The following is a 13,178-nucleotide window of genomic DNA, read 5'->3' as shown; positions in this document are numbered from 1 at the left end:
TCGAGAAATTTCCCGAAGAGTCATAGTGAGACCAATTTTAGAACATGTATAAATACATTTTTATTATAAATCGGATTTCTTTCTTAAAAAACATTTAACAGGTACAAAAAGACTGATCGAAATCAAAACATTTTGATTAGGTCTGAATTAGACACCTGATTTAGAATATAACCACGGTGGACTGTTATAATAATATGAATTAAGGTAGTTACAATTTGCTAAAATGACATTTTAAAAAATATTGCAGTTTTGTAAAATAAAATATATCTGGAAGAACTAATGCTATTAAAAAAAAAAGACGAAGTTGAAGGAAAGTTGACGGCACATAAGTACACAATAATTTAATCAACTTCCTCCATTCTTGATGTGTCTTCGTCCCCTTCCAACACGGGCATATCCTCCTCACTGGGCTGAATGATTTCCTCAGTCGCAGCCTCATCATCAATACCTGAAGAGAGAGAAAACAGCCATCAGCAAGACATTCCTTGACAGAGATCTACAACCAGAACCATCATCCCGATATCTCCAGCCTGTTTCGTCTCCGCACACGCGGTGAGTGACAGCTACTCACCCAGACCCAGCTTGATCATCCTGTAGATGCGGTTGGCGTGTGTGGCGGGATCCTCCAGTGTGAAGCCAGAAGACAGCAGGGAGGTCTCGAACAGGAGGATCACCAGGTCCTTCACGGCCTTGTCGTTCTTGTCCACCTCCGCCTTCTGCCTCAGGGTCTCCAAGATGGGGTGCGTGGGGTTGATCTCCAGGTGCTTCTTTGCCGTCATGTAGCCCATGGTGGAGTTGTCTCGGAGGGCCTGGGACTTCATGATCCGCTCCATGTTGGCGGTCCAGCCGTACGTGCTGGTGACGATGCAGCAAGGGGAGGAGACCAGGCGGTTGGAGACGGAGACCTGTGGTGGAGGAACAGGATAATGAGGGTGATGTGTCTCAGGAATATAATTGATTACCGCTGTGAAGTTGGTGCTTAGAATATTTTGAGCAACAGGATACATACAAAATATTAACATAATATTGAATAAGAAGGATTAAGAACGAAATATTAAGTAACAATATCAATAAAAAAGTTTTTGAAACTGCTGTAGGCTGTGAAAGGCAAAGATGCGATGACAGGAGGGATATACTGCATCGATAAAATGTCTCATCTTTGAATTAAAGGGGATATTTACCTTCTCAATCTTCTTATCAAGGATGTCCTTCATGATCTTGCAGAGATTTTCAAACTTAAGCTTCAGCTCCTCCCCCTTCTTCTTCTCGTCGTCGTCCTCGGGCAGCTCCAGGCCCTCCTTGGTGACCGACACCAGGTTCTTGCCGTCGTACTCCTTCAGCTGCTGGACGCAGTACTCATCAATGGGCTCGATCATGTAGATTACCTCCAGCCCGGCCTTGCGAAGGCGCTCCACAAAGGCCGAGTTGGCCACCTGGTCCTTGGTCTCACCTGAACAAACAGAAATTCACACAAAAAAAATCAGATTCAGAGCCTCTTGGAAAAGGAAGCATCAGCGAGAACCATCGATTCAAAAGAATTATAATACATCCAGCTGAAGCTACGAACCGGTGATGTAGTAGATGTGTTTCTGGTTCTCCTTCATGCGAGACACGTAGTCCTTGAGGGAGACCATCTCATCACCAGTGGTGGAGGTGTAGTACCGGAGGAGCTCCGACAGCTTCTTCCTGTTCTGGGCGTCTTCATGGATACCAAGCTATGAGGCAGAAAGTTACATTTAGTGATTATTAAAAATTATTATTTAAAATATTTAAATATACATTGAATAATTACCAACCTATATCTTTAAAACAAAAAATGACCACTGAATACAAATAAATACATACAAATGGTTGCAGAATTGTCCAGGTGAGCTATAACAACTGATAGCAAAAACAAGGCGGGGAGAGGCCAAGCGGCCTGAAACCAACCTTGATGTTCTTGGAGAACTGCTCGTAGCACTTCTTGTAGTTCTCCTTGTCGTCGGCCAGCTCGGTGAAGAGATCCAGGCACTTCTTCACCAGGTTCTTCCGAATGACCTTCAGGATCTTGCTCTGCTGCAGCATCTCTCGGGAGATGTTCAGGGGGAGGTCCTCAGAGTCCACCACACCCTTTATGAAGTCTAATGGGGGAGGGGGGGGGAGGGAGACAAGGGTCATTGTTATTACACACACTTCAGTTCATATCGTGGTGATAAAAGCTCACACTTTATTTTAGCATTAGCGTGACACTCACTGAGATACTCGGGCATCAGCTCGTCGCAGTTGTCCATGATGAAGACCCTGCGCACGTACAGCTTGATGTTGTTCTTCTTCTTCTTGTTCTCAAAGAGGTCGAAGGAAGCCCTCCTGGGCAGGAAGAGCAGCGCACGGAACTCCAGTTGGCCCTCCACGGAAAAGTGCTGGCAGAGACCAAAGAAAGGACATTCTTAACTCTTTGCGCCAAAGGACATTGCTACTTGAATGGAGAATACAGAAGCATCGCAGTTTGATTTGCCGAACTTTAGGCCTACCTTGACAGCCAGGTGGTCCTCCCAGTCATTGGTGAGACTCTTGTAGAACTCTCCGTACTCTTCGTTCGTGATGTCGTCTGGGTTACGGGTCCAGATGGGCTTGGTCTTGTTCAGCTCCTCGGCATCCATGTACTTCTCCTTGACCATCTTCTTCCTCTTCTTCGTGCTGTCCTTGGTGTCCTCATCCTCGTCCGAGCCCACGTCCTCGATCTTTGGCGCGTCCTTGTCCTTATCCACATCCTTCTCCAGCTCCTCCTCTCCCTGCTCCAGGTCCACCTCCTTCTCCCTGGCCTTCTCAACCTGGAATAAGTTTTAAGATTAATGAAGTGTCGGTCGTTGGGCTGAGGTTGAAGTATAACATGCTCATAAAGTGAGTAGCATTAAAGTCAAGGGAGAACTTACGTAAAGGGTGATGGGGTAACCGATGAACTGCGAGTGCTTCTTCACCACCTCCTTGATGCGTTTCTCCTCACAGTATTCAGACTGGTCCTCCTTGAGGTGCAGGATCACCCTGGTGCCGCGGCCAATGTCCTCACCTGAAAGCGACGGAGCGAGGAGTCAGTTGATGCAAGGCTGTGTATGAATGCTCTACAATCCAAGAGCTGGAGGTCGAGTGAAGGGTAGTCTTACCGGTGTCAACTTTGACTGTGAAGGAGCCTCCAGCCGCTGACTCCCAGATGTACTGCTCATCATCGTTGTGCTTGGTGATGACGGTCACCCTCTCTGCCACCAGGTAGGCTGAGTAGAAACCCACGCCGAACTGTCCGATCATGGAGATGTCGGCTCCCGCCTGCAGGGCCTCCATGAAGGCCTTGGTGCCAGACTTGGCGATGGTTCCCAGGTTGTTGATCAGGTCGGCCTTGGTCATGCCGATGCCGGTGTCGATCAGGGTGAGGGTGCGAGTGCGCAGGTCGGGTCTGATTTCAATCTTCAGCTCCTTGCAGGTCTCAAGTCGGGTTGGGTCCGTCAAGCTTTCATATCGGATTTTGTCCAAGGCCTGCGCGAATGGAATACAAAAGTTAAACATCAATGCTTGATGTTAAGTTGTTAACAGTTTGAGTAAGGGTTTTCATATGGCTAAAACTAATGATAACAAATCAATTGATTTTACTCACATCAGAAGAGTTGGAGATGAGCTCCCTAAGGAAGATCTCTTTGTTGGAATAGAAGGTGTTGATGATCAGAGACATAAGCTGAGCGATCTCAGCCTGGAAGGCAAAGGTCTCCGCTTCCTCCTCCATGGTACCGGCTTTCCCTGGCATCTGAATCATGAGAGAATATAATAATGTTAGAAACAAAGCCTAGAGATTGCAAATAGAAACAACAATTTGTCCTTTGAATTGTTTAAAGCGCATCCCCCCCCCCCCCCCCCCCCACGCCTGTAAGTGAGTGCATTGCAATTCGGGGGTGATATGGGAACTGCTAGGCTCCTGTTACACATGTTCCTTCTGCCAATCAAAGATGGGCAGTTCAGAAAAGGGGAGGGGTCTACCATGCCTTTCACACCCGGCTGCCAACAGCTGCGAGGTGTGTCGCATGAAGCCCACTCTAAAAAGACTGAGAATAAGGTTAACATGTCTGGCAAATAAGGAAATGCAACATATGATTATTACATTTAAATACAATATATGATTATTTAATTTAGATTTGTATCAAGAAAACTTTGTTTAATTATAGGCCTGTAGTGAAAGGCCTGCAATAAGCAAATGTATGAATGTAGGTTTATGGAGATATATCTTTAGAAGGAAAGACAATATAGACTTTCCTTATGATTCTATCAAATAATATATTATACTTATTTGTGTACTGTAGTTTGGTGATGGTAGTAGTAGCAGTTCTCATCAGTCTAGTAGTAGTATTAGTTATTGTAGTGTAGTAGTAGAATTTCTGAATACCCGCATTTATTCCTATGTATCAGTAAAATGTCCCTGATAACTGTTAAGAGTATATGAGTAGGGCTGCAGAAAGAAACTCCTTCACTGCTCTTTTTGCTAAGCGGCCATTGCTGCTCCTAGGGGGTCATGCTGTAAGCCATGTGCTCTTTACACTTTATGGCCTCTCAAAGTCATTCAGAGAATAGAAACAACTCAAATAACCCCTTCCTCATCAATCATTAAGAGACTCACGGGTTTATATTGTACCGAGCACTCATCCACTGCATTTAAACCCATTTTAAATTCTCTCTGCAAACGTTAAACTCCATTGAAATCTGAATTAAACTGAATACTATGAATTAAACAACGACTAGTTTGCCTCGATAGTCCAGCCTTACCTTTACTAGGATAGTCTTGTTTGAACTTTATCTTAGAATATGTCCACCTCAAGCTCTCCAAATATGTGCTTCTCTCCTCTTGGTTTGAGTAAAGTCTTCTCGTGGCTTCTTTCTCTATGTACTAGCCCTTCCACATGCATCTGTCTTTTTATACTCAAGGGGGGGGCTTCTCGAAGAACCCATTCAGAAGCTTCCAGAAGAATTGCCCACTACAGTATGGGTATTGGCTGGGTGGGGGGTAGGGAAGGGTCTCCTGAGCCCTAAACTTCATGTGCCCTTATAGGGCCACAGAGTCACAAGGGGTGCATGTCACTCAGACAAGAGGGCTTTCCTGATAGCCTGTCCCGGGCCTGGCCCACCCTATCTCCCAGACCTCCGGTCGGTGTCACAGCTGTGAGGTTCTGCGGCCTGTTCCAACACCTGCCGCCAAGGCAGGGAAGAATACCGACGCTGGCCCCAAAGCTTTGAAAGAAGACACAAGGCCCCAGTCTTCAGTTGGTCCAGATTGATCCCAGATTTAAGTTATCATCACAGGTTTCACAGGCATAGGGGATAGCCGTTGAAGCGCATTATGCACATTTACATGAGCTTCTGAATGGGTGCTTACTGTGATGATTTGCCTTTGGATGAAGGCCTTTGCAAATCTTTATCAGGTCGGTCTATGTAGTCCTGCGTATTACTTAACATATAGGCTATGGGTATAATTATGAGGACAATGATTTGGAAAACATTCTTTTGTAAATCTTTTTTATGAAGGCCAGTAGAACTGTAGAAATGACTAGAAGGTTCTGGTCTAGTGTAGCTGTTTTAACTGGATCTTTTTTTTTGTTTACCAAATGATGGCGTTGTCGTATGCTCTATGACTGGTTACGCAATATAATATATTTCCAGTTGATTGCATGCAGACTGTACCACTGTCTTGTGTAACACAAGAGATGGCATTGAGATTATATTTTTTTAGTCTGATTATTTTGGTCTATCCAAGTATCATGAGTAAGCCTACCATTTCAACTCAAGCAATAAAAAGGATTAGACAATGTATATGTTGAGATTTTCAATGATAATTACATTGGCTACCAGCCAAGGGTATTAACACACCAGCCCAGGTCCAAATTAGGGGGGGGGGGGGGACTGGGACAGATAGGCCCACCATTACGATTGGACACCCAAACGACCCCTACTTCATGGAATTACTTCAGTTCTCGGTGAACATTAAAGTGCATGCATCACGCCTTATATAACAAACACACGGCTCTGAGACACATTTCCAAGAGACACTATTCAAACAAACAAACAAACAAGCAGAGGACGCCTGCGCGCTCTCCACTACGGCCGCGCCTGCGCACTGCGTAAGATCCGGGCTCCGCTCAGCGGCATGAACGCCAGTTTTCAAGATGGCGGCGGAGGGAGGAGGGAAGGAGACGAACGAAATCAAAACTCAATTCACGACCCGCGAAGGCGTCTACAAACTCCTCACCCACTCGGAATACAGCCGCCCGAACAGAGTGCCCTTCAACTCGCAGGGCTCCAACCCCGTCAAGGTGTCGTTCGTCAACGTCAACGACCAGTCGGGCAACGGCGACAGGATCTGCTTCAATGTGGGAAGGGAGCTCTACTTCTACATCTACAAAGGCGTCCGAAAGGTAACCCGTCACTGCGTCCCACAAACTATCCCCCGTGTCCCAGCCCCAGCCGACCATGTCATCCGGCTGACGGGGCCGTCAGGGGTCACTCTCGGGGGGGCTGTGTGGATAAAGTGCGCAGATGGTCGGACCAGGCCAGACAGCTCACCCCCAGCTCCGTCACTCCGTCACTGTTTGTTTTGGTTTCTTCCAGGAAGGTTTCACCAGGACGTCCGCGTCGCAGCCTCTGTGGTCGACGTGCCCCCCGTAGTGCGCCCTGTTCGTTGAAATATAGGACTCATTTGTTTGGGTTTAATGGGGGTCAGACAGACCCGCCACTGTTGCACCTCCACGGACAGCCTGGGTCGTCGTCTTTGCGTAGGAATGCTTTTTGTTTCACACATCAGCGTTGGGTCATGTGGGAGCAACTTTCTGTTGAGTCTCTGAAGGGGTCAATGTTTTAAGCGTGAATTTATCCAAGTTGATCATACTTGACGCACATTGATCTTTGTGAAACCGAATGCATGCAGAGATGCAAAGAGGATGATCCAAGCTGTCTGTAGAAGTGCAAAAGTGGTGAGGTTATCACCATTAAGAGCAATCCGATAAGCCTTATGGTGTCATGAAAGGGCACTCCAGGGAGGGAATGGCGATTAACAGGTCGAGACGTCCTCTTAGTCGCCTGCGGCTGGGCTCACTAGACATCCCAAAGCTTCCCGTGTTTATAGTCAATGGGTGGACAGCGTCTCACTTTGCTTATGTAACATGACAGGGTCTAAACAAGGAAGGGGTGGCTTCCCCTAATGACTTGGTTTAACCTTGGTGGACAGCTCTGGGATATGTTGTTGGCATTAATTGTTTATTCAGCAGTCTCCATGCCAAGTTGGCATTTGTGTCTCCATGGTAGTTAAAAAGGCGCATTTTGCTGTCACACTGAATGTTTGTTTGTGAATGTTGAATGCTGTTTTGGAGGATGTTTAGTTGTGATGGAGGCTGACTCACTATGTCTGCACTCTCTGGCCATGTGAACCAAGTGGTTTGATTTGCAGTGATGATGTCATTGCAGCTAGACCTCTTTGTATGCACTTGCAATGTTGTTGATTAGTGTCATGTGTAGAGTGGTGCAGAATGCTGTACATAACTCCATGAATTAATTTATGACAAAATTAGTCATCTATAGAGCTGCCTTTCAAGCCCATACTTGTTAGCTTAATTGTAACGAAAAGCCAGCTGTGGTGCTGCCGTCGTGGGAATAGGGATGTTTTGTTTCATCGCCTCTTCCTTTTGATATGCAAGACATTGAGGTATGACATTGTTAATAAAAAACTAAGAACCTCTGCCATAGACTCCCCTGACATTTCTTTGTTGCTCTTGTTTTTTCGCTCACAGGCTGCTGATCTTAGCAAACCGATAGATAAGAGGATATACAAAGGAACGCAGCCGACATGTCACGACTTCAACCCCCTCACGGCTACAGCTGACAGCGTCTCCCTGCTTGTGGGCTTTTCAGCCGGCCAGGTGCAGCTCATCGACCCCATAAAGAAGGAAACCAGCAAGCTATTCAACGAAGAAGTGGGTGCTATGCAAGCCTGTCGCATCCATTTCACTGTGGCTTCTGAATGCTTGATATTCATGTTTAGTGTGTGGGGGGAATCTTCTGAATCGTGTCACCTCCTCATTAGTAACCCATCCCCGTGTACGTCCTCCTCCTTCTGCGTCCCACCCAGAGGCTGATCGACAAGTCGCGGGTCACCTGCGTCCGGTGGGTCCCCGGCTCCGAGAGCCTGTTCCTGGTGGCCCACTCCAGTGGGAGCATGTACCTCTACAACGTGGAGAACACCTGCGGCACCACGCCGCCCAACTACCAGCTGCTCAAGCAAGGGGAGAACTACGCCGTGCACACCTGCAAGAGCAAGTCGGCCCGCAACCCCCTGCTTCGCTGGACGGTGGGCGAGGGCGCCCTCAACGAGTTTGCCTTCTCGCCCGACGGGAAGTTCCTGGCGTGCGCCAGCCAGGACGGCTTCCTGCGCGTGTTCGGCTTCGACGCCGCCGAGCTCCACGGGACCATGAAGAGCTACTTCGGCGGGCTGCTCTGCGTGTGCTGGAGCCCCGACGGACAGTACATCGTGGCCGGCGGGGAGGACGACCTGGTGACCGTGTGGTCGTTCTCGGACTGCAGGGTGATCGCGCGCGGCCACGGGCACAAGTCGTGGGTGAGCGTGGTGGCGTTCGACCACTGCACCACCAGCGTGGAGGACAGCGACCTCCCGGCGGAGTTCAGTGGCAGCGACGAGGAGTACCACGAGCAGACTAACTTTGGGGTGGGGCGGGACCGGGCCAACAGCGCCCAGTCGCGGCTCTCCAAGAGGAACTCGACGGATGGCAGGCCGGTGAGCGTCACCTACCGTTTCGGCTCGGTGGGCCAGGACACACAGATGTGTCTGTGGGACCTCACAGAGGACATTCTCTTCCCACATCTTCCCCTATCTCGGACCAGGACTCACACGAATGTCATGAGTGCCACCAGCTCCCCTGCGGCTGGCACCGTCACCGCTGCCACCACCACCGCCGCCGCCGCCTCGAGCGGGACGAATGGCAGCAATACGGGGAGCACTAGTGGTAATAACAGTGGCAACACTACTAATTCCCTTCCGGCCACCCTGCCGCGGTCTAACAGCCTACCACACTCCAACCCCCAAGGGGGCACTACACCCAACAGCCACCCGAGCAGCAACAGCAGCACCACCACGGCAACCCCCACGCCCACGCCCACCACTACCACCCCCGCCAGCAAGGGCGGCAGCATCATAGACAGCACCTTCATCGCAACGGGGGTGAGCAAGTTCGCCACGCTGTCGTTGCACGACTCGCGCAAGGACCGCCACGAGAAGGACCACAAGAGGAACCACAGCATGGGGCACATCAACAGCAAGAGCAGCGACAAGCTCAACCAGCTCAGCTCCTCGCGGACGGCCAAGGCCGACGCGGCAAAGACCCTGGGGACCACCCTGTGCCCCCGCATGGAGGAGGTGCCCCTGCTGGAGCCGCTGGTGTGCAAGAAGATCGCGCACGAGAGACTCACCGTGTTGATATTCCTGGAGGACTGTCTGGTCACAGCGTGTCAGGAAGGCTTTGTTTGCACATGGGCCCGGCCCGGGAAAGTGGTGAGTGACAGGCCCGTGGTGGACTCGGTGATGTGACCCCCCCCCCCCCCCCCCTAGAGTCATCCAGGCACCCCACCCACCTACCCACCCCCGACTAAACGCTTCTCCATTCCTCAACTACTTCAATACGATACTCCTCGATCCGCAGGTTTGAACGGCTGTTGAAGACTTGCCTCTTTCCGGATGATGACCCCCCCCCTCCCACTTGTGTGCCAACTACACCCCTCACCTTTTTAATGTATAAAAAAAAAAAATCACTGCCTGGTTGGTTATCAAAGTGTCTCTGCCTGTCTTGTCTTTCCACAGGGATTGCTCTCATCCCAGAGCCACACGGCCACCCCTCCCAGAGGGACCGTAGTATAGCCCAGGTGCTGCTGGTCCACAGCTCCACAGCCCGACTAAGGGTGTTGATCCGGGCCAGGCCCCGCAGCGCTGCTCCGTTAGCACACACCGCGAGCGCCGTCCCCGCCGCCGCCAGGATGCCCCGACACTCGGGTTGCTTTACATTCAATAGCAAATAATTGGCCAATCTGGTCGAAACCTGCAGCTTACTGGCCGAGAGAGAGAAGGGCATTTGGGAGTGAGCATGAAAGGTGGTCTAGGAGATCGTAAGGGGAGGGAAGTGTGTTGGTGTGTTGAGTGTAATCAAATAGGCATCATTTAGGAAATAGGCTAGACTTGGCCTGTTGAGGGGCCTGTTGGTTTAGGAGTAGGCAAGGCACATCTTCATGTAAGCTTTGACATCTGTGCAAGCTTACATTGTACGTCAGGATGACCAAGGCGTGTGCGTGCGTGTGTGTGTGTGTGTGTGTGTGTGTGTGTGTGTGTGTGTTGCACCTATATCATCTAATCTGCCATGGACTGCAGATAATGAGGGAAGACGGCAAGGGGTCGCTTTAGTCCCGGGCCTCGGAGAGTGCGGTGGCTTCTCATCCCTGTGTTGTTCCTCAACTACAGAAAAGCTTTTAAACCTAATCAGATCACCCATCTTAACTATATTTTGCACTGTTTGTTGTGTCTGTCTTACTGTTGGGTTTTCCATTCATTTACGATTTGGGATGAGGTGCGTCGACACGTGAGCGAATTCAAATCAAAGACGGCTTCAGAAGCACTTCACACATGACTCGTGTAACACCCCCCCCCCCTGCTCTCGACGCTGGATGCTGCAATCTGTTTTTGTCTTTATTTTTTAGAAAAATTGTTTGCACTTAATAGTTTGAGGAGAATGGCTTTACAACTGAGTGTCTAAGGACTTCCTGTTAGGGTTGTTGAAATATAGGATTAAAAAACATTTGTATCTATTGAACATATATTTTAATATTGTTTATGATTAAATGGGTTCTGTATTATTTATGTATATATTGTAATTCTATGATTTATGGGTGAAATGGTTATTAAACTAGTAAATTTCAGAAAAAATAGCGATATTTCTAATACAGAAAATATACATATTAAAAATGAATAACGAATATGCAGGTTATGTTTTTTTTGTCTTCTGTTGTATATAAGAGAATTCAGGTGTATTTTTCCTTAACGAAATGTTTATATAGAAGAAGAGTCTATGAAATCCTCTTATTTAACAGGTAGCGCTGACTACTAGCAAGCCTGTTGCTGCAGATGCTAATGACCTAGGCAGGTAGGCGGGTCTTCCGCACCCTTATTCAGCCATCACTCAGAGCTCAGGTACACCACAGGTTAAGGCAAACATAGCCCCTCCCATCAGTTCGCATCAGTCCCATTCGGAAAGAACCATCGATGTGAAATCACTTAGACCGAGACTGATAGAGCGCCATGCGTGCATGGGGGCAGTGGGAGCTCATAACATACGCTGAACTGGTGAACCGTCAGTTGACACTGTGTCCATTATTGACGATTGTCAATACTGGATGGGGGTGTGTGTGTGCGTGGGTGTGCTTAAGGTGAACGACTTCATGAGGAAATCTTAGTGGGAGCCTTTTCCTCAATGTGACGCCTATTAAACAGCTTTGACTGACCATGCCTATGATCTCCAGTCTTTTACTGTGTGTCTGTGATTTAAAGGGATCCAATGGGACCATCCTGTGTGACTTTATTGACCATTACAATATATCAAACTAACTCCATGCAGTATCGACTACCATCATGTTGGCTGATCTGTCAATCATACAGCGGGAAAAATCTATTGAGGAAAGCATCTAAGATGGCTTATCAATATCATAGCATTGGCAGAATATACTTAAAATATAGGGAACCTTGAGTAAATTGTGGGTGATTTATTATGAATTTTATTAAAACAAAATAATAGTAAAATAAATTGCCTGTTGTCCTGGGAAAATATGTAAATTAATTTGAATCTGCTAAAGCGGAAGTGAAATATCTGCCACGGGACAGAAGATAATGTACTTAAAGACATGAATCCGGGCATTGATGTATTGATATACAAGCTAAATATATTTAAATGAAAGCGTACAACCTACCCGAGATGTGGGTAAAAGTATGTGCGTGATGAAGCCTCAAAGAAAATTCCATGTTATTAATGAACAAAGTATTTGGAATTGTGATGAAGATTTCATAGGAAGATCATATCTCACATTTGTAGAAGCGGTGATTGTCATTATTCTCTGAGTGATATGAATGAGCAATGATCATAATCCATTTAAATTTTGTTTACTTGCCTCAGATATGACGGCAGGGCTGTGTCGGCGATGTCACTCAATTCCTTCCAGTTGAACTCCGCCGGGTACGGTGGCGCGTGCCTCTAATCCAAGTCACTGGGAGGCTGAGGTTGGTGGTTCGATTGAGCTGAGGAGCTCTGCACTGTACCGGACTATGTTGAACGGGTGTCCATGCTAAGTTCGGTATCGATATGGTGGTTCTGGGGGAGCCTTGGACCACCAGGTCGTCTAAGGAGGGGTGTACGGGCCCAGGTCGGGAACGGAGCAGGTCAAAGCCCCCGTGCCGCTCAGTAGTGGGTTTGCATCTGTGAATAGACGTTACAGTGCAGCCTTGGCAAAACTGCGGTACCTAATCTTTTCTGTTCAGGTTGACATTTTATTTCTTGTATGCGTTTACTATGTAGGCTCTAGTTAAATTGGACAAGAAATGACCTGAAACACTTTTCTAAAAAGAAAAAGTTAGCCTAAACCTCTGCAGTAGGCTAAATAAATCCCCTCTAGACGTCCATTTTCTTTAAAATCTAGATTGTTTACTTGCCTCAGATATGACGGCAGGGCTGTGTCGGCGATGTCACTCAATTCCTTCCAGTAGAACTCCGCTGGGCACGGTGGCGCGTGCCTCTAATCCAAGTCACTGGGAGGCTGAGGTTGGTGGTTCGATTGAGCTGAGGAGCTCTGCACTGTACCGGACTATGTTGAACGGGTGTCCATGCTAAGTTCGGTATCGATATGGTGGTTCTGGGGGAGCCTTGGACCACCAGGTCGTCTAAGGATGGGTGTACGGGCCCAGGTCGGGAACGGAGCAGGTCAAAGCCCCCGTGCCGCTCAGTAGTGGGTTTGCATCTGTGAATAGACGTTACAGTGCAGCCTTGGCAAAACAGCGGTACCTAATCTTTTCTGTTGAGGTTGACATTTTATTTCTTGTATGCGTTTACTATGTAGGCTATAGTTAAATT

At 48.1% G+C, this 13,178-nt stretch overlaps 2 protein-coding genes across 5 annotated transcripts; one reads left to right on the top strand and one right to left on the bottom strand.

Annotated features, from left to right (window-relative positions):
- Positions 1–41: 41 nt before the first annotated feature.
- Positions 42–6,597, bottom strand: hsp90aa1.1 (heat shock protein 90, alpha (cytosolic), class A member 1, tandem duplicate 1). Of its 3 annotated transcripts, none has more exons than XM_030344648.1 (11): positions 6,574–6,597; positions 3,626–3,772; positions 3,141–3,507; positions 2,913–3,046; positions 2,511–2,810; positions 2,234–2,399; positions 1,930–2,120; positions 1,568–1,715; positions 1,182–1,450; positions 572–905; positions 42–448 (listed from the first exon to the last, which is right to left on the bottom strand). In XM_030344648.1, exons 2-11 carry the CDS (start codon positions 3,770–3,772, stop codon positions 342–344), a joined length of 2,163 nt encoding a protein of 720 aa, XP_030200508.1. In that variant the 5' UTR covers positions 6,574–6,597; the 3' UTR covers positions 42–341. The 3 variants fall into 3 exon arrangements, with proteins under 3 accessions (XP_030200508.1, XP_030200507.1, XP_030200506.1); XM_030344647.1 differs by lacking the exon at positions 6,574–6,597 and adding an exon at positions 6,260–6,388; XM_030344646.1 differs by lacking the exon at positions 6,574–6,597 and adding an exon at positions 4,783–5,007.
- LOC115534055 (WD repeat-containing protein 20) lies at positions 5,922–11,566 on the top strand. 2 transcript variants are annotated; one of them, XM_030344649.1, is made up of 4 exons: positions 5,922–6,425; positions 7,794–7,976; positions 8,132–9,568; positions 9,875–11,566. In XM_030344649.1, exons 1-4 carry the CDS (start codon positions 6,177–6,179, stop codon positions 9,929–9,931), a joined length of 1,926 nt encoding a protein of 641 aa, XP_030200509.1. In that variant the 5' UTR covers positions 5,922–6,176; the 3' UTR covers positions 9,932–11,566. The 2 variants fall into 2 exon arrangements, with proteins under 2 accessions (XP_030200509.1, XP_030200511.1); XM_030344651.1 differs by having other exon boundaries at positions 5,923–6,425; positions 9,717–11,566.
- The last annotated feature ends 1,612 nt before the right edge of the window (positions 11,567–13,178 follow it).

The sequence above is a fragment of the Gadus morhua genome, chromosome 21, assembly GCF_902167405.1.
Source record: "Gadus morhua chromosome 21, gadMor3.0, whole genome shotgun sequence".
In the NCBI taxonomy this organism is placed as follows: domain Eukaryota; kingdom Metazoa; phylum Chordata; class Actinopteri; order Gadiformes; family Gadidae; genus Gadus; species Gadus morhua.
Note: the sequence above shows the minus strand (reverse complement) of the source record. Positions and strands in the feature narration are given on the sequence as shown.